Genomic DNA, 27516 nt, shown 5'->3' on the forward strand with positions numbered 1-27516 from the left:
ATATTTTGCTAATGATGATGATTCGGGCAAAAACATCTGAAAACACTAAATGTGGTGAACTAAAAAAAAAAAAAAGACACAAAGCACAGGTGTGGAGATACCTCCACACTCCAAGAGCACCAAGAGCACTCAGTGGGTGCTCTTGTCTGCTTGCCTGAGACAACATGGACCAGGGCTGATCCCATTGAATGCCTGCACTTCCTTCCCATGGGCAGAATACCACTCAGACAACACAGGGTGAGAGTAAAACAGTGTGGCAATACTTTATTGAACCACCAACAAATAATAACATATTGAACAGTTCCAGCAAATACCCAAGACGGTGAAAATTACAGAGTCCCTTCCACTTACTTGCTGGAATTAGAGCAGATGCAACTTTGGGGCTTCCAGGGCCGACTATTCCCACCAGTGGCACTCAGCTTTTGGCTGGCACCCACAGACAGGAGGTAACAACAAGGTTAGGTAGCCGACAGTCCATTGAGGCACGTGGACACGTGACTGAGGGGTCTCAACCTGGCTTTTCTGTACATCTCTATTGTGGCAGGTGACCTGACTTCTCCAAACAGCTCCATGGATTAAGTGATGGTCAATGGATCAAATCTGTATTTTTCCAGCTAGGGCTGTGGTCCCTTAAGCTGGCATCAAATAGAATATCAAATCTGTGTTCCCTTTGATAATGCCATGGTGCCTTGGCTGTTCTGTAGAGACGCTCTTCTTTTGCAGAAGGCTAGAAATCCCTTTTTATACCTACATCTGTGGTTCAGGTCATCATCCACAGGTCAGGGGGGAAGGTAGGATGAGATTAACGCTTTTTGTTTGAGTATTTAATCAATCTGCATAGTTTGTCCTTCACTGTTTTTCTGGTAGACAAACTGAATCAACTTTTACAATGGGAAATCATATACCAAACATCGATTGTTCAATGGCCTTGCATCCCTGTCCTCCAAAAATAGCAAACAATGTGTAGGAGCTGATATAAGAGGTAAACAGCAGCCATTCAACAATTCACAAACATCAATTCAATAGTCAACATTCAGACTAATATGACAACAGTCTATGTTTGTTGACCCACAGAAGAAAAACACTTAAATTCAGTTACCAATGTTCAGACAATAGCCTATGGCCCCTGGCCTACTAAAAATATATGTCTGGCATAATTAAGATTAAAGATTGTGTTGTCACAACAGACAAACACTTAAAAAAGTGATGTTAAAAAGGCTCAAATTGAAAAGATGAATATAGCATACACAAAAATGTGCAAAACACTAAAAGCAGTCACAAATGCAAAACTGAATCTGGCCCTGTAACTCCATGAAGGACTTAAAGTTGAAGAACAGGAGAATGCCACCACTGATTAGTGCCAACTTGCATGCGGCACAAATAGTTTCACTATTTTAGTGCGTTTTATATCAGTACTAAAAAATAAAAATAAATGTCTGTAAGGTTTACTAAAATTTTATCCAAAAATGTATTGATAAAATATAATTGTTCTACCACAGGTGCAAAATGGTTTAACTTGATTTCCACTGTCAAAAGATGTTTCCCATTTAAACCGGTTTTTCCACTTTGAAGACTTTCTTATCCAGTCAATTTGAATCCCTCCCACTCCAGAGAGAACACAAAACCTGGAGCACGAGTAGAGATGTGAGATGTAACAGTCACTGACTATCACGTAAGGATGTCCCTTCCTGGACTTATAGTGCCACTCACAGTCATTCTTCTGGGTAAGTTCCTTTTAAAGAACATTTGTCGTAGTGGGTGATCTGTAAGAATAACGATGGTGTCCCACCAGCCTTGGGATGAAAACTTTTATTTTTGGGATTACCTTTGGAAATTAAACAATTCTACTGGAGAAAACAACCAACTTAGTCCTTATATTCCTCCACATTTGCCTTCACGTTCATCAGGAGATTGCAGTTTATGGCAGCCTGTATTCAACCTAGGACACGGCAGGTACAAAAAGTATGGTTGAAGTGATTGATTAATGCATAACATATTCATTTACTCCCTAAATTGGGTAAATCTAATCAATTAAGAAAATTTTATCTTCAATATTGCTATAACATAATGCTGTTATTTGCAAAATGTAATGTTTTGGTTTTTTTTAATCTAAGCATGTGCATAGGTTATAGCGGCAATTATATTTATAGCGGTAGTGACCATTTTATTCTTGTAAATTTAGGCTGAGTGCATGTTCTCAATTAAAAATATAGCCTGGGATTAAATGTGATTGCAACCGCAGGACCGGGGTACCTGTAACCTACTATTTTGGCATACCTTAGTGAAATCCCCAGAAAGCTGAGCATGTAAATTCCATAGGTATTATTCATTGCAATGAGTCATCTTTATAGTCTTTTGTAATTTTCAAGTATTTACACAATGTATAGTATGCTCAGTATATAGAAGAAAAATAGGGTGTTAGTATATAGTTTAACAACTGTACATACATTACAAGTATGGAAAAAAAATGCTACAACATAAGAATGTTTTCAGAAATAGAAGTCCTAATTGTTTATCTTTATAAGCAAAGTGAACAGACAAAAAGATAAATCTAAATTAACTCAATATTTGGTGACCTCTCTTTGCTTTCAAAACAGCATCAATTGTTCTTTATACGCTTGTATACAGTTTTTGAAGGACCTCAGCAGGGAGGTTGTTCCAAACATCTTGGAGAATTATCCACAGATCTTCTGTGGATGTCGTTTGCACAAATCCTTCTGTCTCACCATGTAATCCCAGACAGACTGGATGAGATCAGGGCTCCACATCATCATCACTTCCAGGACTCCTTGTTCTCCTTTATATTGAGGATAGTTCTTAATGACATTGGTTGGATGTTTGGGGGTCATTATCCTGTTGCAGGATAAATTTGGAGCCAATCAGACGCCTCCTAAAATAGTAAAAAGGACACACAAGTTAGCTATGATGCCGGTGATAGTGTAATGGTATGGGAATGCTTGTTTACCTGTAGGACTTGGAAAATTTACCAGGTGAATTATTCTGCATTTTGCTTATACGACATGAAAGCAATGCAAAATGCAAACGGAATTTTCACACCAGTTTTTCTCCTGATTTCAGCCTACCTAATACCATTCATTATATAGTGCCAAAACTGCCATATAATATATTATGGCTAAATGATATCTAATATCCAAATATTACCATTTACCGAAAGTATCCCACAAAATACTTCCATACAGTTAAATCTTATCACTTCAACATCCAATAATAGTAATATTCCCAAATTGGGGAGAACCAAGGATTATAGCACTTGCCTCCCAACATGTTTCACCATGGGATGGGGCACACGCGGTGAAACATGTTGGGGGCAAGTGCTATAATCTTGTTTGGCCGACTCTGCTAATAAGTGATGACACCCCAGGGTGTCATCCTATCCATACTTCCAAGCAGGGCCGGACTGGCCATAGGGCACTTCTGGCAAATGCCAGAAGGGCCGGTGCCAGTGGTGGGCCGCTCAATCCGCCGCCCCGGCCGTCGCATTCAACTATACCGGCGTATAGACGCCGGTACAGTTGAATGCAATGATGGAGGAGAGAGCGTCTACAGACGCTCCTCTCCCATCATTCCCCGCTCTGCCTCTGACACTGCGGGTGCGCGATGATGTCATATAATCGCGCACCTGCTGTGTCCCGGGCAGACTGCAGCTGCTGAGACAGGAGCAGGAACCAGGAAGCAACGCTCGGCACGAGGAGAGGTGAGGAGAGTTTTTTTTTTTCTGGACTGTGGGGCCATTCTCGGAGGAGGTGAGGGGAGGAAGAGAAGAGATGTGGGCTGTATATAGTTCTCTGTGGGCTGTGCTCTGTGCTGTATACTGCTGTGGGCTGTATATAGTTCTCTGTGGGCTGTGCTCTGTGCTGTATACTGCTGTGGGCTGTATATAGTTCTCTGTGGGCTGTGCTCTGTGCTGTATACTGCTGTGGGCTGTATATAGTTCTCTGTGGGCTGTGCTCTGTGCTGTATACTGCTGTGGGCTGTATATAGCTCTCTGTGGGCTGTGCTCTGTGCTGTATACTGCTGTGGGCTGTATATAGTTCTCTGTGGGCTGTGCTCTGTGCTGTATACTACTGTGGGCTGTATATAGTACTCTGTGGGCTGTGCTCTGTGCTGTGTACTGCTGTGGGCTGTATATAGTTCTCTGTGGGCTGTGCTCTGTGCTGTATACTGCTGTGGGCTGTATATAGTTCTCTGTGGGCTGTGCTCTGTGCTGTATACTGCTGTGGGCTGTATATAGTTCTCTGTGGGCTGTGCTCTGTGCTGTATACTACTGTGGGCTGTATATAGTTCTCTGTGGGCTGTGCTGTATACTGCTGTGGGCTGTATATAGCTCTCTGTGGGCTGTGCTCTGTGCTGTATACTACTGTGGGCTGTATATAGTTCTCTGTGGGCTGTGCTCTGTGCTGTATACTGCTGTGGGCTGTATATAGCTCTCTGTGGGCTGTGCTCTGTGCTGTATACTACTGTGGGCTGTATATAGTTCTCTGTGGGCTGTGCTCTGTGCTGTATACTACTGTGGGCTGTATATAGTTCTCTGTGGGCTGTGCTCTGTGCTGTATACTACTGTGGGCTGTATATAGTTCTCTGTGGGCTGTGCTCTGTGCTGTATACTGCTGTGGGCTGTATATAGTTCTCTGTGGGCTGTGCTCTGTGCTGTATACTGCTGTGGGCTGTATATAGTTCTCTGTGGGCTGTGCTCTGTGCTGTATACTACTGTGGGCTGTATATAATTCTCTGTGGGCTGTGCTGTATACTGCTGTGGGCTGTATATAGCTCTCTGTGGGCTGTGCTCTGTGCTGTATACTACTGTGGGCTGTATATAGTTCTCTGTGGGCTGTGCTCTGTGCTGTATACTTCTGTGGGCTGTATATAGTTCTCTGTGGGCTGTGCTCTGTGCTGTATACTACTGTGGGCTGTATATAGTTTTCTGTGGGCTGTGCTCTGTGCTGTATACTGCTGTGGGCTGTATATAGCTCTCTGTGGGCTGTGCTCTGTGCTGTATACTACTGTGTGCTCTGTGCTATATATAGTTCTCTGTGGGCTGTGCTCTGTGCTGTATACTGCTGTGGGCTGTATATAGTTCTCTGTGGGCTGTGCTCTGTGCTGTATACTGCTGTGGGCTGTATATAGTTCTCTGTGGGCTGTGCTCTGTGCTGTATACTACTGTGGGCTATATATAGTTCTCTGTGGGCTGTGCTCTGTGCTGTATACTGCTGTGGGCTGTATATAGCTCTCTGTGGGCTGTGCTCTGTGCTGTATACTACTGTGTGCTCTGTGCTATATATAGTTCTCTGTGGGCTGTGCTCTGTGCTGTATACTGCTGTGGGCTGTATATAGTTCTCTGTGGGCTGTGCTCTGTGCTGTATACTGCTGTGGGCTGTATATAGTTCTCTGTGGGCTGTGCTCTGTGCTGTATACTACTGTGGGCTGTATATAGTTCTCTGTGGGCTGTGCTCTGTGCTGTATACTGCTGTGGGCTGTATATAGCTCTCTGTGGGCTGTGCTCTGTGCTGTATACTACTGTGTGCTCTGTGCTATATATAGTTCTCTGTGGGCTGTGCTCTGTGCTGTATACTGCTGTGGGCTGTATATAGTTCTCTGGGCTGTGCTCTGTGCTGTATACTGCTGTGGGCTGTATATAGTTCTCTGTGGGCTGTGCTCTGTGCTGTATACTACTGTGGGCTGTATATAGCTCTCTGTGGGCTGTGCTCTGTGCTGTATACTACTGTGTGCTCTGTGCTATATATAGTTCTCTGTGGGCTGTGCTCTGTGCTGTATACTGCTGTGGGCTGTATATAGTTCTCTGTGGGCTGTGCTCTGTGCTGTATACTGCTGTGGGCTGTATATAGTTCTCTGTGGGCTGTGCTCTGTGCTGTATACTACTGTGGGCTGTATATAGCTCTCTGTGGGCTGTGCTCTGTGCTGTATACTACTGTGGGCTGTATATAGTTATCTGTGGGCTGTGCTCTGTGCTGTATGCTACTGTGGGCTGTATATAGTTCTCTGTGGGCTGTGCTCTGTGCTGTATATAGTTCTCTGTGGGCTGTGCTCTGTGCTGTATACTACTGTGGGCTGTATATAGTTATCTGTGGGCTGTGCTCTGTGCTGTATGCTACTGTGGGCTGTATATAGTTCTCTGTGGGCTGTGCTCTGTGCTGTATATAGTTCTCTGTGGGCTGTGCTCTGTGCTGTATACTACTGTGGGCTGTATATAGTTATCTGTGGGCTGTGCTCTGTGCTGTATGCTACTGTGGGCTGTATATAGTTCTCTGTGGGCTGTGCTCTGTGCTGTATATAGTTCTCTGTGGGCTGTGCTCTGTGCTGTATACTACTGTGGGCTGTATATAGTTCTCTGTGGGCTGTGCTCTGTGCTGTATACTACTGTGTGCTGTATATAGTTCTCTGTGGGCTGTGCTGTATATAGTACTCTGTGGGCTGTGCTGTATATAGTACTCTGTGGGCTGTGCTGTATATAGTACTCTGTGGGCTGTGCTGTGTATAGTACTCTGTGGGCTGTGCTGTGTATAGTACTCTGTGGGCTGTGCTGTATATAGTACTCTGTGGGCTGTGCTGTATATAGTACTCTGTGGGCTGTGCTGTATATAGTACTCTCTGGGCTGTGCTGTATATAGTACTCTCTGGGCTGTGCTGTATATAGTACTCTCTGGGCTGTGCTTTATATAGTACTCTGGGCTGTGCTGTATATAGTACTCTGGGCTGTGCTTTATATAGTTCTCTGTGGGCTGTGCTGTATATAGTTCTCTGTGGGCTGTGCTGTATATAGTTCTCTGTGGGCTGTGCTGTATATATTACTTTGTGGGCTGTGCTGTATATATTTGTGGGCTGTGCTGTATATATTACTCTGTGGGCTGTGCTGTATACTACTGTGTGGACTGTGCTGTATACTTCTACGTGGGCTGTGCTGTATACTACTGTGTGGTCTGTGCTGTATACTACTGTGTGGTCTGTGCTGAATACTGCTGTGTGGGCTGTGTTATCTACTACGCGAGCTGTGCTATAGTATGCAGGCTGTGCTGTATACTATGCGGTTTGTGCTATATAATATGCGGGCTTTGCTATATACTATGGGGAGTATATTATATTCTATGGGGGAGGCCATGTTATGTACTATGTGGCTGTGTTATATACTATTGTGGGGGTATATTATATTCTATGGGGGAGGCTGCGTTATATACTATGGGGGGCTGCATTATATTCTATGGGGGGCTACATTATATATTATGGGGAGGTGGGCTGTATTATATTCTATGGGGGTTACATACTCTGGGGTGGCTGCATTATACTCTGTGGGGTGGCTGCATTATACTCTGGGGTGGCTGCATTATACTCTGGGGTGGCTGCATTATACTCTGGGGTGGCTGCATTATACTCTGGGGTGGCTGCATTATACTATATGTGGGCTGCATTATACTGTATCGAGGACTATGGGGAATACGTTATACTATATGAAGAACTATGGGGTGCATTATACTATGGGAAGTGAATTGTACTACATGGATGACTGTGGCGGTGCATTATACTATATGGAGCACTATGAGGATTGTATTATGCTATATGGAGGACTATGAGGATTGTATTATGCTATATGGAGGACTATGAGGAGTGTATTATACTATGTGGAGGACTGAGCAGTGTATTTTAATATATGGAGGACTATAGGGAGTGTATTATACTATATGGAGGACTATGGAGCACATTATAATATATGGAGGACTATGGGGTGTATTTTACTAAACAAGTAAAATGCTGCATATTCGGATTGTTTTTGCTGGAACAAAAAGCCTTGTTGTCAGCAGCACATTGCCAGTGTAAACTGTAGATGTGCTGCTGAAAACATGATACTGTATGGTGATCTATTAGTGATCGTTCTGTCTCATCATTATTCCTCAGCTGGTGGAAAGAGGCCGGGAAACAAGCGTTGAACAACTTCAGTATTGTCGATCAAACTCGTTTAGCGGCCTGAACTCAGCGCACGTAAATACAACAGAAAGGCTTCTGTGTGATGTGCAATATGTTAGCATTTAGGGACCCATTTTAAACTTTGCCTAGGGCCCCACTTTGCCTAAAACCGGCCCTGCCTACAAGTGTACAAAGATATTATACAGTCACCATGTGACAAGTGGGCCTGTGTAACTTCAAATGCCAGGGCTGAATTTTAGTCCCAGTCCGGCCCTGCTTCCAAGTATACTATAGGCAGATTATGGACAAAATCTTCCTGGCCACCAGCTTCTTGCTTTGTAGGGGGTAGTGCACTCCTGATGATTGACAATTCGGACCAGTGGCTTGGTGGTGTCACTGGTCCAAACTAAGCGCTCTTCAGGATACTAGCAGAAATAGCCTTACCTATGCAGAATGGAAGAGCAGAGATATTGAGGCTGATTGACAAACTTTAGAGTACCAGGAAAGCATAGGGCCTGCTAGAACTGCACGCTCCTTACCTAGGAGACCGGCTACTTTGAGACTGCTGGGTGGCCCGTAGCCTAGTCAGTAAGCTGTGTCCTATATGAATAAATATCCCTCCATTCTTGAGAACTATGATTTTTAATATGTATTAAATTGCAAAGTTGCTTGTTTTTGCCCAAATTTTTCAATTTGACTATACTGTATAACGACCTGAGACAACCCCTTTAACTGGACGGACTAACAGCTTGAAAATGGGGAGGCATTAAAGCACAAAGTAAATTAGAAAGTTGGAGAAATTTTCATTTATACAGCTCTTAAACTTTTTAAAACAGCAAGAGATTTTAAAAACTTTAGCTATGAGGAATACAAACTCATATATGAAGGACAGAACTTCTACAAAATACATATTTTTTTATCCTTTCAGCAATCCAAAAATAACACCTTGTTTTAAAAGGTCTTATATTACACTAGACAATGGTCACTTCTTTGGGGAATTGCCCAGGAGTTTTACTTCCTTGGAGATGTGGACAGGCAGGTAGTTTTACTCTGATCTGCAGGACTCAGCAGTTGCTGCTACACAATGAACAAAGCTGTGAAGTGCTGTTCCCTCATAACCGCCGGAGCTACTAGCATCCGATCAGTGTCAGACCCTCACAAAACTGATAATAATGACCTATCTTGAGGATATGTCATTAATATCATATATCCTGACAACCCTTTTAAACAATTTCTGAACTAGAAACTTTTTTCAGTGTCTACAACTGCAACCCAGCCCAATTCACTTGGTTTCTTTTCTACTCTCGCACAACACATTTTTACATCAATGATCCAAGAAATATTCATCTATCAAATAGAAAGAACATGTAAAATTGTAGGTTTTGGTACATACCCTTTTGGGATTTGAACTCCCATCATGCCTCAGGGTGGAGCTAAAATACTAAAATACTACATATGGGACTGAGCTGCGATACCAGACATAACCATTTAAATTTTGGGGAACTGACAGCCTTTTAATGTGACTTATTAATTGCCGATATAAAATATTATACTTTTCCAGGTACATGCCACTGTGGAAATACCTGTAGCTACAAAAATGTACTGGACAACATCACAAATATCCCAGGCTCAGATGTGCGGCCAGTGAAGAACTGGAAAGATCCTACTGTTGTCCTTATAGACCTGTCTCTGTATACCGTCATCAACCTGGTGAGAATATCTTTTTATTGGCTTGTTTGGTGTTCACATGCAGACTAGTTAAATTTTGGTGACGGCATGTTTAAACGACGAGAGCCCCTTCTACTAGGACTGGCTAATTGGTGGTCACTCATTTACAAACGTGAAAGTCCTTGATACAGTCAGCAAAACGTTACTTTAAGGGCTCATGCAGATGAACGCATTTTCGGTCCAAGTGCCATTCAACACAACATCGAATCACACTCGGACCAATGTTATTCTATGGGACCGTGCACATGTCCGATTTTTTCCTCGGACCAAGCTGGTCCAGGGAAAAATTGTAGCACACCCAAGTTGGATATGATATTCAGGTTGCACTCAACCATACAATTCAATGAGTCTGTGGAAAATATCCGTCTTTCCTTGGATGACATCTAAGTGCCTTCAGATTTTCACGGACTGAAAGAATGGAGAAGATGGAGAACTATTTTTTCATCTTCTCATCCAAGAGAATTGGGTCACTCTATGCTTACACATCTGATCAGAGTGTGATTAGTATAATTGGCCCAATTCTTTCGGATGGGAGCATATACGCTGGTGTGACCCTAGCCTTAGGGGTATATCTGTAGGACATGGAATAGGAAGAGTCAGGTGGTAGGTGGAGGTCCCACTTCTAGGTCATCATCCTATTGATAGTTCAGAGATACCAGGAGTTTAATACTTCTCCTATATTCTCCTTGGGAGTGTGTGCTTGTGTTTTGTGGCATCTTCTATAGAACATAATAGTAAGAGTCATGTACATTTAAACCTTGGTATAAAAGACTTTATGTTTACTTAGAGTGAAATTACTTGGGGTTTTGGTGCAAAGGAATTATAATCACTTTCTCTGGCTCCTGGGAAGGTGACTTTAGTAGATTTTTGATTTTACATTTTACAAAATACTTTTTTTTTGCAAGACATTCGATTTTGTAGCACGTCCGCTGGAAAACCTCAGAAAAATTCACAACAAACCTAAAACTGACCTGAAACAAAAAGTGACAGCAGGACTACCCCAAGAGGGTTTTAGGAGAGTTTTATCAGCCCCTAATACAGGTTTTAAAGATCCCTATATTATCCGTAAGCATTGGTGCTGTATGTTTAAAAATGATGCAAAATTGTCTCTGCAGCATCGGAAGACGAGTGAAGGTCCCAATACACAGTAGACTAATTTGGGCCAAACCCACCGATATCTACAGGCTGGATTGTCAGTCTAATATGTATAGTGGCCGGCTATAACGGTCCTCTGACTGATAATATTGGGGGAGATAAGATCCCGCATGTCCAAGTTTGGACTGCTGATCCTTTTGCTCTGGGGAGATAAGCTGCAGCCAGTAATGTCTAGTCACAGCGCTCTCATAGGGAATAAGTGTTGGCACACTTGCTATTGTGTAAGGAAGCGTCAAGACTCAAGAGAGAAAGATTGGCCGAACTATTATTTGGATGACAGCTACTTATTGTGTATGAGGCCTCTGGAGCTGTCTGGGATTACATTGTAACCACAAGCTCCAGTGATCTCAGAAAAAAATCAGTGCAGTTCTTAGAAGCTTGATAGAAAAGAGCTTGTAAGCACTGGGCATGTTCAGCCACTGCACTAAGACAGCAGGGGCGGATGGTCTCTGTGGCATTGAGCAATAAACAAAAAAGAAAAAATTAAGGATAGGAGGTAATTTGAGAGTAGCTAGAAACTGCAAGATGTTGATGAATTAGGATCATGTGATCCCTTTAAGATCCACATTAATTTATCTGTAATTCTCTATTTCAGGACACCAGCCTGCAGATCATGACCACATATGTCTGGTTTAACATGGTAAGAGATCACACTCTCAGTCACCATTATCACTTTGTTCATCTATGACTTGCCATATCTAGTACGTAGAGTTCACCAATACTGATCTAATGGCTCTCTCGGTATGTGATACCTTAAATAAAATGTATATTATGGCATAAACTGTAGCATAATTAACAATGAACAACAATTAAAGCTGTAATGAGTAGTGCTTGATGATCTTCCTTTCAAAAAGTATGGTACTTGAAAAGTTATGACTATCTACCCTTGAAATATAGACATCATAGGGTCTTCCACACTCAAGACCTCCATCAATCATGTGGACAGCCAACAATCTACATTTACCTTGTAGCAATCAGATGAGACAACCACTCTAAAGAAACCTAACTGGGCAAACCTGTTGGTTGGACGTCAAATGCTACTTTGGTGTCCTCCATGTGGCTTGGATAGCCACTAGATAAGTTAGATGTTTTGATGTTTTAATGTTTTTGATGTTTTGTGGACCAGGGCTCTATGGTCAGGTCCCCGGGGTTTTATTTTCAGGTTCCCATTCATAATGCAACCAATGGATGCAACAACTCGATGAATGAAGATGGTACTAATTTTTATGGTCGTTATGAGGGTGTGTAGCTCACAGGATCCTCTGGGGCGTGTCTTTAGTTTGCACTGCATAATTACCCTGTGAGCCACGCCTATTTGGACTATATAAAGTAGCACTAAGTAAAAAAAAAAACAGCTCATTCTCTAGAATGGTATGGCGGATTTAAAAAGAAATAAAAAAATGAATTCTCAGGGGATCAGTCGGAAAACAATTATAGAAAAAAACTGGCTACTTCTGAACTGGTGACAGGTAGTCTTTAAATGATCGCCGATCAGCTTGCTGTTCACTAGTCATTTAAAGGCCACGATTGTGCCATCTAAAGCCAGCATCAGACTACCACCAATCTGATATTGATGACCTACACCAAGAAGAAGTCATTAGTACCCATGATCTAGATACGCCCTTTAACTGAATGACTTTTTATTGACATTGTTGACATTCTTAACTACTAGTCACTTTATGGATTCCCAACTCTTCCCGACTCTTGTTACTTTTTTGCCTTTGTATTTCTCACATTCCAAATTTGTTATATGACTTATTTTGTAATTCGAGACCACGGGCAGATTCATTATTTTTGCTGTTTTTCTTTTTTGACACTTGTCTTTTGTTATTCGTTAACAATTTTTGCAGCAAATTTTTCAAGGTGCCATATGTGGATCATGAATTTTGCATAACTACAAAAATGCTCTTTATTTTTGTCTTTAACCTGTTGTTGTTGGGTTTTTTTTTAACAAAAAGTTGAATGTCCTAAAATTTTGAGTAGAAATTCCAAATGAACATAAAATCACACCAGGGCAGGACTGGAGTCTGGAGTACATTTAATGGAAAAAAAATTTGCTAATATTTAAAAAAAAGTCAAAATTGATGAATCAGTCAAAACATCTGGAAATGACAAACCTCTCCCACAATGACAAATGAAAAAGATGCTAAACCGTTAAAAACGAGGCAAAAAAGGGTGCAAATGCAATAATGATTCAAGCCTTGTGTTTTTCTATACTGTAAAAAAAAACAATGTTTAAAGCAAAAGGAAAGCCGCTACCTGGTGCCATTTATTATAGTAGTTACCATATTATGTTTGTACCGCAGGCATGGAAGAACGAGTTTTTATCCTGGGAACCAGATGACTTCTGTGGCATTGAAAAAATGTTAATTCCTAACAATAATTTTTGGTTGCCGGATCTATACATCTATGAAATGTAAGTGTCATGCTAGAAATAGTTCAATTGTTAAAAGGTTTTTTAGACTTTGATATTGATGGCTTACCCTTAGGGCTCGTGCAGACGGCCATAGATTCTCTCATCTCAGAAAACTGGGCCGATGATGTAAATGGCACTCGAACCAAAATCTGATCAGAGTGTGACCAGAGTGTGATCATTGCATGATCCGATTCTCTCAGATATGGAGAAGATGGAGAAAAACAATGTATTCATCTTCTCCATTGAGTCAGTGCACTACCTAAGTGCAGTCCAATATTTCCAACGGATTCGAATTGTCAGACCAAACTCGGACCAAACTCGGACATTGCAATTTTTTTTCAAGGACGGGCTCTTTCCAAGGAAAAAAAATCAAACTTGTGCACGGCCCCATAGACTAACACTGGTCCGGGTGTTATCAAATGTTTTGGTTTCCGTAACCTCAATCACATGCAACAGTAAATTTTCAGGCAGTATTTTGCTGCAATGAAAAAATGCCACCACGGTGGAGGTTTAACCCCACTGATTGATCCAATCCTGGTGTAGATCTGCCACATATTGTCAGCTTTAAGTCTCATGTGTGAACAATGCCCAATTTGTTTTACTGACCATGTAATCCTAAAAGAAAGAATCAACTGGCTATACAAAAAATTACTTTTCTGGTATAAAAATTTACTGTGTTAATACCATGGGCAGCCTTACTGCTTCTACAGCTTGTTCCATTCAATGGGGACTGAGATACAACGTTGGAGCGCCCGCCAAGACCTTGGGGTACTCAGAACCGGTTCTTAAAGGGGTGGTCATGGTGGCAGTGACCCGGTCAATGGCCCTGGGCGTCCAATAAAAGGGGAATTAAAGTTTATGAAAGTTATTTGTTCGTGATGTCACCTCCTTCCAGGAGCTACAGAACCACTTGTCTGCACGGCCCCAGCTTTCCTCTCTCAGACTCTCTCTGTCTGACTCCTCTCTCCTCTGTCCCTCTGACAGATTGACTATTCAACTCCTCCTCCAGCCAGAATATATAGGGAAGTTCCCCTGAATCCGGGTCTAGAGCTCCCCCTTCTGGCCTGGAGTCAGAACAGTGTTGCATATACTGGTTACCTGTTAAAGGGATCCTTCCTCGCTTCCAAGCATGGCATCACCCTCCCCGGGAGGAAGGCAATACCACTGTAACAACTGGTTACCTGGGGTGTTACAAAGTCACATTAACAGGAACAACCACTGCAAAATGGCTAGTGATATTTTGGGTAAACATGGCCTATACTAAAGATTGGCCAACATCAATGTCTTGGGAAAGCCCTTTAAATCTATGTATGTGTAGAGAATGCAGGTGAAAAAAATCGGTCACTATAGGCAATCAGATCTTTGTCTCAACTGCACTTGACTTGCACAGTTGGCTATGCTTTCTAATACAAATACATCAGGTGTCACAAAATCCTTATCCTCCAGTTGCAACTTATTTTTTAAAAAACTGCTCCTTACTCATCCTCCCGGGGTTCGGCAAAACTTATCAACCGCTGCTCCCTGTGTCTGATACTGTCTGCAGCGCTGGTGTCATTTCAAGATGGCTGCGGCCAAACAATGAGTTCAGTGGCTCTTACTGTCAACTTTGTAAGGGCAGCTGAGCTCTATATTTGGCTGCAGCACTGTCTCATACTGTGATTCTTTCCTCGGATCGGCTTGAATCAAACTTGGACATGTGCGCAGCCCCATAAACTAACATTGGTGCGAGTGTGATGTTTTGTCAGATCACACTTGGATGGAAAATGTGATGGTGCAAGCGAGCTCTTACTGTAATGCTAATGCCCTGTACATCTTTTTTCAGGACAGAATCTGACAACAGTTCTCCAGTTATCTCATACTACACTGTTTCCAGCGATGGCACAATAAAAAGTTCCATGCCGCTAAGAATCATTAGTTCCTGCAATCTAGACATCTTCAAGTTCCCTTTTGATATCCAGACCTGTTCTTTGAGCTTTGGTCCTTATATCCATACAGGTATTGTATCTTTTTACATAAATCATGGCACAATGTGTTAACTAAAAAAAGTATTCATGTCAAAGATCTGACAAGGGCTGTGGAGTCGGTAAGCCAAACCTCCGACTCCTCAATTTCCATGACACCGACTCCACCAAAATGGGCTCCAACTCCACTACTCTGACATCACAGCCCTGTCTTTAAGCCAAACCTCCGACTCCTCAATTTCCATGACACCGACTCCACCAAAATGGGGTCCGACTCCACGACTCCATCTCCACAGCCCTGTCTTTAAGCCAAACCTCCGACTCCTCAATTTCCATGACACCAACTCCACCAAAATGGGCTCCAACTCCACTACTCTGACATCACAGCCCTGTCTTTAAGCCAAACCTCCGACTCCTCAATTTCCATGACACCGACTCCACCAAAATGGGGTCCGACTCCACGACTCCATCTCCACAGCCCTGTCTTTAAGCCAAACCTCCGACTCCTCAATTTCCATGACACCGACTCCACCAAAATGGGCTCCGACTCTACGACTCGGACTTCACAGCCCTGGGTCTGACATGTATCCATTATAGTCTTTGGCTCTGTTCATATGTTTGTATCTTTTTGTGGACCAAATGTCCACAATAACTAAAAGAAGAGACTGATCTGCGACTTGTATCAAAAATGGCCAAATGCATTGCAATGGTTCAATGAAAAGTATGGATAGCATGCAGATACCGTCGGTGTTTCATCCATTTTTTACTGTTTAGTAAGTAACAATTTATTTAGTTTTTTTTGTACAAGCGGATGCCACATTGTAAAAATTGACATACGGTCCAAAAAAGGATGAAAATCAGATCTGGAACACTGATGAAAAATTGGCTTTTTTTTCTCGTATCTAAAAAACAAAATCAGGCAACTGAAGGAGATCTTACTCATGAGCGCAATTCTTTACATTTCTAACACTTATATAGGTCTAATAAAAATTTGTGCTGACTACTTACAACAAAATACCGTAATCATTAGGATTTGTGCATGTTCATAAATCTGGTGTAAGCGCCCCTGGGGGACAGTCAGGTGCACAGTTCACACAATGTGACAAATTTCTTGCAGCGCGGTCTTGGAAATAATGTACGACGTCTTTCCTAGTGTTTCACATGACTGAAATATTTCATGCAGAAGAGAAACTCAGATGACATCTACTACACAAGAGTAACATAGCTTCCTGCTCACAGAATCTGACCACAGGTCACAAAGGTGCAGTGCCAAATAATGGGAGGACTCATGGGGCACATGCTCCTGGACGTCTATCTTCCAAAACCGGTTTATTACAGAATCAAGCAAATTTTTAACCCCCTGCTCCACCATTTGTCTTGTAGGCAGTTTTCAATCCTACAACATAGGTTTGCACAATGTGATAATTTCATCGAACACACTAATATGGAGCTGCAGACAGTCATCACTGCTGATGTAGGAATATGAAAAGGTGTATATTGCACCATATAAATGACTATATTATTTCTGAAGACTCGATTTATGTTGATTTGGGGGCTTTCAGAAGTTTGATATTTTCTGAGTATGTTGCTATGATGGCACCCCATCAATTTTTTGCCTTTACTAACAGTGATCTAGCCTTCATTGGACACTTTAGTAGAGTGGTTTTTAGGCAGAAGTGCAGAGTCCAGGTCAACTGATTACACATTTGATACACTGGAGGTCCAGTCCAACCCTGGTGAATGCATACTCATTTTCTGCTAGAGACAGATTACCTGTCTCTTGCTCCAAAAATGAAGTTAAATACCCTGTAAAAATCTATGAGCTCTCCTGATTCTGTTCCTCTTTTCAGTTTTACTCTACTTCGCTCCGTTGCAGAGATATTCATATTTGCTTCTTCTGAAGTGCAGCATGTGAAATCTCTGCTTGTAGTTCAACTGACCTTTTCTTCAGTCTTCTCTGGAGACATATACTTTTACCACTGCCTCCCAATCACAGCTTGGCAGACACAGACTGATAGACTGCTGGATCAGTTGCTGAGCTGTGATTGGCAGCATCTGGGAAGGAAGGCTGAAAGCACACGCCTTCCTAAGAAGACTGAGAAGAAAAGCCTAGTTGGACTACAAGCAGAGATATCACATACTGAACTTCAGAAGAAGTAAATGTGAATATCTCTGCAATGGAGCAACATAGCACACAATGGAAAACAGCAGAAGAATCAGTGAAGCTTGGGGATTTTAACAAGTTATTTAATTAAACTTTTTTTGAGTAAGTGACAGGCTCATTTTGATAACTGATCATGAGATCTAGTAATTTCACTTGGCAATCGAGCTTTTTATTGAATACTGAATGAGCAAAAATATCTTACATGAATCCCTCTGCTGTGTTTCTTCTTAGTTAAGGACATCATTATGGTGGCAAAATCCAATTCCACGCAGGTTTATCAAAATTCTTATGACATTTTCGTCACTAAAGGAGATTGGTTCTTATTGAACATCACTGTGGAAAACGCAACATTTGATACTGAAAATGAAGTTTACAGCGAAGTTATATATAAGGTAAGAGACCTCTTGAAAGCTTCCTTGCAATGGCGATGTCCCTCAGGAGCACAAGTGTCACAAGATGTATAAAGGTGTGATCTACCTCTAGTTTAAAGGCCCTCATACACATTAGGTACTTGTGTATGATCTTTCCCCCAACTCCTTCATATACAAAAATGCTCAGCTCGACCCAAGCTCTCCTATGGCAGCTTATTTTCTCCGCACTAAACAAAAAGGATTAGCAATTGTTGGAGGAGAGTTGGGAGGCCCCCATACACATTGGACCGTGTGCAAATCCTGCCCATATCCACAGGTTGGGATGACTTTACATAACATGTATTGGGACCTTAAAGAGTAACTGTCGTTTTAATTTTTACTCCTTAAATCAAAATTACACGTGAAAATAAGTAACTTTGTAATTTATTTTATCAGATACATTTGCTTTTTTCTCCTCCTGGATTGATCTTTCACTCTCAGTTCATATGTAAAATCTGTAAAATTTGTAATCTATGAGATATTACATTACTGAGATAGCAGTCCAGGAGGAGAAAGAAGCAAATTTCGCTAATAAAATGTATTAGAAAGTTTCCTATTCTTACGCATACTATTAATTTATGAAAAAACAACATAGATATATGCAGTGATCCACCATCCTTTGTAAAAAGTTATCTAGTGATCATCATTTTTAACAAGATATCAAGTGATCTGCCTCATTGGTAACAAGACATCTAGTGATCTGCCTCCTTTGTAACAAGACATCCAGTGATCTGCATTCTTTGTAACAAGATATCCAGTGATCCGCCTCCTTTATAACGACATTCACACCTCCGTCTCCAAGACTTCTCTCGTGCTGCGCCAGCTCTCTGGAATGCACTTCCCCAGACGATCACACTGATACCTAGCCCCGACCTATTCAAGCGCGCTTTGAAAACCCATTTCTTCAGACAAGCCTACCACATCAACTACTCCGTAAACCAACTTTGCCCTGTTCCCTCCTTCCAAATATTACTCTTAATCTGCACCCTACTATTCATCTGTCTCCACACCCTCCATGCACATGATAACTGCACTTGATACTTGACTATTGCACTTAAACACACGGGCTGATGACCGGATCATGCAGCTGTATATGAAAATCCCTATTTATTATAATTGCCAGACCTGAAATAACAAGCACTTTTCACCTATTGTGTCCCCTCCATTTCCTTGTAGATTGTAAGTTTGCGAGCAGGGACCTCACTCCTAATGTCACTGTTTAAATTGTCTTAACTCGTACCGAATTTAATGTTTGTACATGTCCCCACTTAATTGTAAAGTGCTGCGGAATATGTTGGCGCTATATACATTAATTATTATTATTATCTGCCTCCTTTGTAACAAGACATCCAGTGATCTGCCTCCTTTGTAACAAGACATCCAGTGATCTGCATTCTTTGTAACAAGACATCCAGTGATCCGCCTCCTTTGTAACAAGACATCCAGTGACAGTGATATGACTCCTTTGTAACAAGACATCCAGTGATCTGCGTCCTTTGTAATAAGACATCCAGTGATCTGCCTCCTTTATAACAAGACATCCAGTGATATGACTCCTTTGTAACAAGACATCCAGTGTTTTGCCTCCTTCTTAACAAGACATCCAGTGATCTGCCTCCTTTATAACAAGACATCAAGTGATCTGCCTCCTTTGTAACAAGATATCCAGTGATCTGCCTCCTTTGTAACAAGACATCCAGTGATCTGCCTCCTTTGTAACAAGACATCCAGTGATCTGCCTCCTTTGTAACAAGACATCAAGTGATCTGACTCCTTTGTAACAAGATATCCAGTGATCTGCCTTATTTGTAACAAGACATCCAGTGATCTTCCTCCTTTATAACAAGATATCCAGTGATCTGCCTCCTTTGTAACAAGATATCCAGTGATCTGCCTCCTTTGTAACAAGATATCCAGTGATCTGCCACCTTTCTAACAAGATATTTAGTGATCTACCTGCTTTGCAACAAGACAACTAGTGGTCTGCCTCCTTTGTAACAAGATATCTGAAGTATATGGGCTGCCAAATACCTGTGGCTTCCCCTGAAACTCCAGCAGCAAAAGATTAAGCATGTTCAAATACAACATTATTATTATTATTATTATTATGCATCTGATCTGTCCCCATAAACATTGTGGATAGATCATGTCAATATTGATGGGATCTGCAAATAATAATCTTATGTACGTGTGTAGAATAACTTGATAGTATAACATTGCTGTTGGGGAAGGGGATGCACAACATATTTCCTCTACCTTGATACCATCCCTAAAATCATCTATTTACTGTGGTACTTTTATCCAACATGGCAGTGATCATATTATTTCATTATATTTTCAAGCACTATTTCGATTATGAGGTCATTACCTTTATTTTTATATTTCTTGTTAATTTTAAGTTTTCAATATTATCTCATTTCCATAGATTTCTATAAAAAGAGCTCCTGTGGTTTACATCATAAACCTCATCATCCCAGCATGCTTCTTGGTCATACTGGACATCGCTAGTATGTTTATTGAAATAGGAACTGGAGAGAGACTAGGATTCAAAATAACCGTGGTGCTAGGGTTTTCCGTGCTTCTGCTGATTTTGAATAACATGCTCCCCACTTCAGATAATCCTCCGGTTCTAGGTATGCTTTCTGATTTTTTTTTTAAGTTATTGAACAAGTGCTTTGTTGCGGTTTTTAAAGGGATTTACCAATGTAAGCTCATCCATAAAATTGGGATACATTTATAGGTAATGGTATCTATGTACAAATCACATACTGGATAATAGCAAAGAGCTTATTGGATTACCACAATGATGGTATAGATCTTGGCAGTTACCCTTCAATAAAGAGGCACAAAGCTTGATGGTTGCATAACCATGCTGAGGCACACCGCTTGATAGTTACACTATACTGTGGCACAGATCTAGGTGGTTACACAATAGTACTAAGGAACACAGCTTGGTGGTTACACAACAGTACAGAGGAACACAGCTTGGTGGTTACACAACAGTACTGAGGCTCAGAGCTTGGTGGTTACACTACAGTACTAAGGAACACAGCTTGGTGGTTACACAACAGCACTAAGGAACACAGCTTGGTGGTTACACAACAGTACAGAGGAACACAGCTTGGTGGTTACACAACAGCACTAAGGAACACAGCTTGGTGGTTACACAACAGTACTGAGGCTCAGAGCTTGGTGGTTACACTACAGTACTAAGGAGCACAGCTTGGTGGTTACTCTAAAATACTGACATACAAAGTTTGGTGGTTACACAAAAAGACACAGATGGCACAGAGCTAAATGGTTACCCAACAATACTGAAGCACAGAGCTTGGTGCTTACACAACAATACTGAGGCAATGAGATTAGTGGTTATACAACAGTACTGAGGCACAAAGCTCGGTGGTTAAACAATACTGAGGCACAAAGCTTGGTGGTTACACAACACTGAAGCACAGAGCTTGGTGGTTACACAACAGTACTGAGGCACAGAACTTGGTGGTTGCATAACAGTACTGAGGCACACAGCTTGGTGGTTACACTACAATACTGACACACAAAGCTTGGTTGTTACACAGAAATACTGGGGCACAGAGATTGGTGGTCACACAACAATGCTGAGGAACAGAACTTGGTGGTTACACAATGTAGAGGGACAGCTTGGTAGTTCAACAAGATTGTTAGCTTGCGAGCAGGGACCTCACTCCTAATGTCACTGTTTAAATAGTCTTAACTCGTACCGAATTTATTGTTTGTACATGTCCCCGCTTAATTGTCAAGTGTTGCGGAATATGTTGGCGCTATATAAATAAAAATTATTATTATTATTATTGTGGCACAGAGTTTCGTGGCTTCACAATACTGAGGCACAGAGCTTGGTGGTTACACAACAATACTATGGTACAGAGCTTGGTGGTTACACAACAATCATTGGCACTAAGCTTTGGGGTCATGGTACAACAAAAACAATACCATTCTTGGATAACATGCTTTTAATTTTCATACATCCTACTAATATCCCTGCGCCTTCCCTGCTGGAGAAGACACAGTAAGTCATGAGTACATCAAACAAGTCTCGGGGTTGATTACATCATGTAAGGCCAGAATACTCTGGATGAATAGCTGCAGCCCGGACTAGTCAGGTTAATTTTTATATGAAAACTTGAAATGTTCCAGCTTCTTTAATAAAATCCAAAGTTTATTTAGTCCATATTAAAACATGTAAATGCTCTTGAGCTGCATTCAATCAGGAGGAAAAGTGACGCCTTTCGATTGTAGTAGTGATCATTATCAAAGATCGAAACGCATCGATTTTCCTCCAGATTGAGTGCGGTTCAGGAGCATTTACATGTTTTATTATGGACTAAATAAACTTTGGATTTTATTCAAGAAGCTGGAAAATTTAAAGCTTTCATCATCTACTACGTCTAATCAGGACGGAATTCCGTGCATCTGCGGTGGCTTAATTTTAAATACAGATTTACGTTTTCTTTTTTGCTTTTTATCAGGTATTTTCTGCTGTGTGTGCCTTGCTGTCATGGTTGTCAGTATAATGGGCTCCATTGCAACATCCTATATGTTGATGTTATCGGAAAACCAGCCAAATGTCCCAACTTGGATAAAAACCTGGATCATGAGACGTTTAGCACGAATTCTATTCTTCAAAGTAAAAGCCTCCCGACTAGATAAGCTGGATTCTGTGGAGTCTGCAGAAAAAGGTGAATTGCAAGATGAAAGTAGGTTTTCAATTAGATGAATAACCTAAAATAGTTTGAATGGGAAAGTTGTCATTCATTGCAGACAAAACTGAAAGTTAAAACTAATCCTAGGATTGTCTGCATCACCATATCTCTCAGCCTTATTTGTGCGGAGACATAATACGGCACTCATATGAAGTTTTTCTAACAAAGTAAAACCATAATACACATGTACCCTACCATAGACCTGTTGGATTTACCTCCATATTCTGATACCATTTGTGGGAACCTTATGGTGGCACATAATCTTCTAAAACCTCTGTAGCATTGGGCCAGAGGGACTCCATGTGGAATCATACACCATCCATACACATGGCTCTGATGAATGTACAATGCTGTAAGGCCCCCATACACACACACACACACACACACACACACACACACACACACACAACTAAAGTTGACCGATTCCACTGATGTTGACACAATCATCTGACAGCCAAATTGGATGGGGGCCACTCGACTGTTCCCCAGCAGATGATATTGAGGTACAGAAGGATTGGTCCGTTGGATTCTTCTGTTTCCGGAAAATAAGCTGCTGCCAGATAAGTCAGGTAGAGACTTTCTTAGAGAACACAAGAGCGCCTGGTCAAGCCAACCATTCTTGTATATCTTGAGTCGGAGAAAATAAGTGTCGGCCAAATGATCAACGATCGTACGCAACAAAAATCTAGTGAGTATAGGGGACATGTACATTCTTGACTTAATGTTCTCTATCTGGTCATTTGTTAAAATATTCCAGGTTACCTATCTTCCTTTCTTACAGATAATAAAGATTACAAGAAAAATGGGACGTGTGTGTCAATTGAGATGACAAAAATGGATTCACAAAGGGATGCAAGAATTCCAGTTGAGGTGAAATTGCTAAAGAGATTATTGTTAGAAGTTCTCAAGATCCGTCAGGAAATGAAGCTCTCGAAGGATCAGGATGATGCCATGTCAGATTGGTTGTTTTCTGCAATGGTAGTGGACCGGCTTGTCCTTATCGTCTACTTGCTCATTGTAACTATCATGTTTGCAGTGGTTATCAAGGTCTGGGCTACATGATGGCGATCAAAGCAGACAAAAAGAACATTTCAGTGATCTGTGAAGCCAGTATGATGCGATGGACCAACAGTTGGCTATTAATCCTTACATGTACAGATTTGGTGTAACGTAGTTGTAACATAACCTGCTGCTAAATATTTATTACAAAATTATGTATTAAAACAATATTTTACATATACATCCAATTTTTATTGATTGTCAGTAATTCCTGTCAAGTAAGCATGTGCCTCCTGAGAGGAGTCTAATTTATGTCTTAAGGGCTCCTTTCCACTTGCGAGAAATATGCCCGTGTCTCGCATGTGAAAACAAGCTCTGGCGCGGCATTTGGGAGTGGAGCGTGCGGCTGCATGTGTTGCTATACAGCCGCACGCTCCGCTCCGGAGTGCCGGCTCCAGAGCTTGGTTTTCACATGCGAGACACGGACGTATTTCTCGCAAGTGGAAAGGAGCCCTAAGACCTCTATACACATCGGATAATAGTCTTCCTTTTTCGGCATGATCACTATTACACTTGCTTTTTTGAGTATTGACCACAGGTTTTCAATGGGATTGAAATCTGTGGAGTTTCCTGACCATGGACCCAAAATCTCAATGTTTTGTTCACCGAGTCACTTAGTTGTCACTTTTGACATGGCCTCCATCTTGCTGAAAAAAGCATTGTTCATCACCAAATTGCTCGTGGATCATTGGAAGAAGTTACTCTTGAAAGATGTTAGATGCCATTCTTTATTCACGGAAGTGGGAAGTGTACTTAGGTAAAATTGTTAGTGAGCCTACTCCATGGATGAAAAGCCCCAATGGTCTCAGGATGAGGGCGTAACGATCATGGTCACAGAGGGTGCGGGAGGAGTGTCTGCTGACGCCAGCGTTTATTTCAGCTGGAAGTGCGTCCAAGGGCACACATTCGGCTCACGTGTATTGTGGCTGAGAGATTCACCGATGCCCTGCACTACAATATATGCTGACGGTCAGAGGCTAGCAGCTGATGCCGGGGTGCCCGTCATGCGCCAGCTGGACTCTTTCCTTGCTATGGAAGAGGATGCCACATATTGTGAGAACACAGAAACGTAAAAAGAATTGCTTATTTATTTTTAAAATGTGTTGGAAGAGAGTTGCAGAACAGAGGACCAGGATGGGGGACATTATTACAGGGAGAACCCAGAATGAAGACATTAGTACAGGAAGGGCCCAGGATAGGGACATTATTACAGGAAGGAGTTCAGGATGGGGGAGATTATTGCAGGAAGAGTCAAGATGAAGGACATTATTACAGGAAGGAGCCAGGATGGAGGACGTTATTACAGGAAGGAGACAGGATGAAGGACATTATTACAGGAACAGGCCATGGTAGGAACATTATTACAGAAAGGAATTCAGGATGGAGGACATTATTACAGGAAGGAGCCAGGAGGAAGGACACTATTACAGGAAGAGGCCATGGTAGGAACATTATTACAGAAAGGAGTTCAGGATGGAGGACATTATTACAGGAAGGAGCCAGGAGGAAGGACACTATTACAGGAAGAGGCCATGGTAGGAACATTATTACAGAAAGGAGTTCAGGATGGAGGACATTATTTCAGGAAGGAGCCAGGATGGAGGATGTTATTACAGGAAGGAGCCAGGATGAATGACATTATTATAGGGACAGGCCATGGTAGGAACTGTCATGATTCCCAATGGCAGGGACATGGGCAAAAACGGACTAGCTCTAGGAAGATGGTAACTCAGGTAACCGCGATGCTGAACCTAACACGCAAATAGAAATAGCCAGGGGGTGTGCCTACGTTGATCTCTAGACACCTCGCGCCAGCCGGAGAGCTAACTACCCCTAGAAGAGGAATACACAGACCTGGCTTGCCTCCAGGGAAACCCCAAAAGTTATAGTAGCCCCCCACATGTAATAACGGTTAGGTAAGAGGAAAACACAAACGCAGTATGAATATAGTTTCAGCAAAGTGAGGCCCTCTGACTAGATAGATGAAAATACAAAAGAGGACTTCGCGGTTACCTCAAAACCCTAAGCAGCCATCCTGAAACTACCTTAACTCCGTTATCAACTCATGACACCGGAGTAGTAATTTCAGATCACTAGAGCTTCCAGCAGCACAAGAAATATAAATGCATGCTGGACAAAACAAACACAAAAAAAAGCCAAAGATTCAACTTAGCTGAATTGCAGACTTGGAGCAGGTAGCAAGCAACAGAGATGCTCTGGTAACATTGATTGCCGGCACTAGAGTGACTGAGAAGCCAGACTAAATAGGAAACTCCCAATTTCCTGATGAAAACAGGTGCACTGGAAACACAAGACCAAAGTCAACCAGTACCATCAGTAGCCACCAGAGGGAGCCCAAAAACAGAATTCACAACAGTACCCCCCCCTTAAGGAGGGGGCACCGAACCCTCATGAGAACCACCAGGGCGATCTGGATGCGCCCTATGAAAGGCGCGAACCAAATCAGAGGCATGAACATCAGAGGCAGTCACCCAAGAATTATCCTCCTGACCGTATCCCTTCCATTTAACCAGATATTGAAGTCTCCGTCTGGAAATACAAGAGTCCAAAATCTTCTCCACAACATACTCCAATTCACCCTCCACCAGCACAGGAGCAGGAGGCTCAACAGAAGGAACAACCGGTACCTCGTACCTCCGCAACAACGACCTATGGAAGACATTATGAATGGTGAAAGATGCTGGAAGGTCCAAACGAAAAGATACAGGATTAAGAATCTCCAAAATCTTATAAGGACCTATGAACCGAGGTTTGAACTTAGGAGAAGAGACCTTCATAGGGACAAAGCGAGAAGACAACCACACCAAGTCTCCAACACGGAGATGATGACCCACACGACGATGACGATTAGCAAACTGCTGAGTCTTCTCCTGAGACAACTTCAAATTGTCCACCACATGACTCCAAATCCGGTGCAGTCTATCCACCACAGAATCCACTCCAGGACAATCCGAAGACTCCACCTGACCAGACGAAAAACGAGGGTGAAACCCTGAATTGCAAAAGAAAGGAGAAACCAGAGTAGCAGAACTGGCCCAATTATTGAGGGCAAACTCTGCCAACGGCAAAAAGGCGACCCAATCATCCTGATCAGCAGACACAAAACACCTCAAATACGTCTCCAAGGTCTGATTAGTTCGCTCCGTCTGGCCATTAGTCTGAGGATGGAACGCAGATGAAAAAGACAAATCAATGCCCATCCTGGCACAGAACGCTCGCCAGAACCTAGACACAAATTGAGATCCTCTGTCAGACACGATGTTTTCCGGGATACCATGCAAGCGAACCACATTCTGAAAAAATAAAGGAACCAACTCCGATGAAGAAGGCAATTTGGGCAAGGGTACCAAATGAACCATCTTAGAAAAACAGTCACACACCACCCAAATGACAGACATTTTCTGAGAAACCGGGAGATCCGAGATAAAGTCTATAGAGATGTGCGTCCACGGCCTCTTCGGAATAGGCAAGGACAACAACAATCCACTAGCCCAAGAACAGCAAGGCTTGGCCCGAGCACAAACATCACAAGACTGTACAAAGGTACGCACATCCCGAGACAGGGAAGGCCACCAGAAGGACCTGGCCACCAAATCTCTGGTACCAAAAATTCCAGGGTGGCCCGCCAACACAGAAGAATGAACCTCTGAGATGACTCTACTGGTCCACTCATCTGGAACAAACAATCTCCCAGACGGACAACGATCAGGCTTATCAGTCTGAAACTCCTGCAAAGCACGTCGCAAGTCTGGGGAGACAGCAGACAAAATCACTCCATCCTTAAGGATACCCGTAAGCTCAGAATCACCAGAGGAGTCAGGCTCAAAACTCCTAGAAAGAGCATCTGCCTTCACATTTTTCGAGCCCGGCAAGTATGAAACCACAAAATTAAACCGAGAGAAAAACAATGACCAGCGCGCCTGTCTAG

The 27516-nt window shown here is 42.2% G+C and overlaps 1 protein-coding gene across 1 annotated transcript; it reads left to right on the plus strand.

Moving 5' to 3' along the window:
- Positions 1–1580: 1580 nt before the first annotated feature.
- LOC143807084 (5-hydroxytryptamine receptor 3A-like) lies at positions 1581–23747 on the plus strand. The gene is made up of 9 exons (XM_077288289.1): positions 1581–1724; positions 9497–9645; positions 11414–11458; positions 13125–13234; positions 15057–15229; positions 17591–17751; positions 20195–20402; positions 22275–22484; positions 23290–23747. The coding sequence occupies exons 1-9, from the start codon at positions 1679–1681 to the stop codon at positions 23568–23570; spliced, it is 1383 nt and encodes a 460-aa protein (XP_077144404.1). The 5' UTR covers positions 1581–1678; the 3' UTR covers positions 23571–23747.
- The last annotated feature ends 3769 nt before the right edge of the window (positions 23748–27516 follow it).

This window comes from Ranitomeya variabilis, chromosome 2 (assembly GCF_051348905.1).
Source record: "Ranitomeya variabilis isolate aRanVar5 chromosome 2, aRanVar5.hap1, whole genome shotgun sequence".
In the NCBI taxonomy this organism is placed as follows: Eukaryota; Metazoa; Chordata; class Amphibia; order Anura; family Dendrobatidae; genus Ranitomeya; species Ranitomeya variabilis.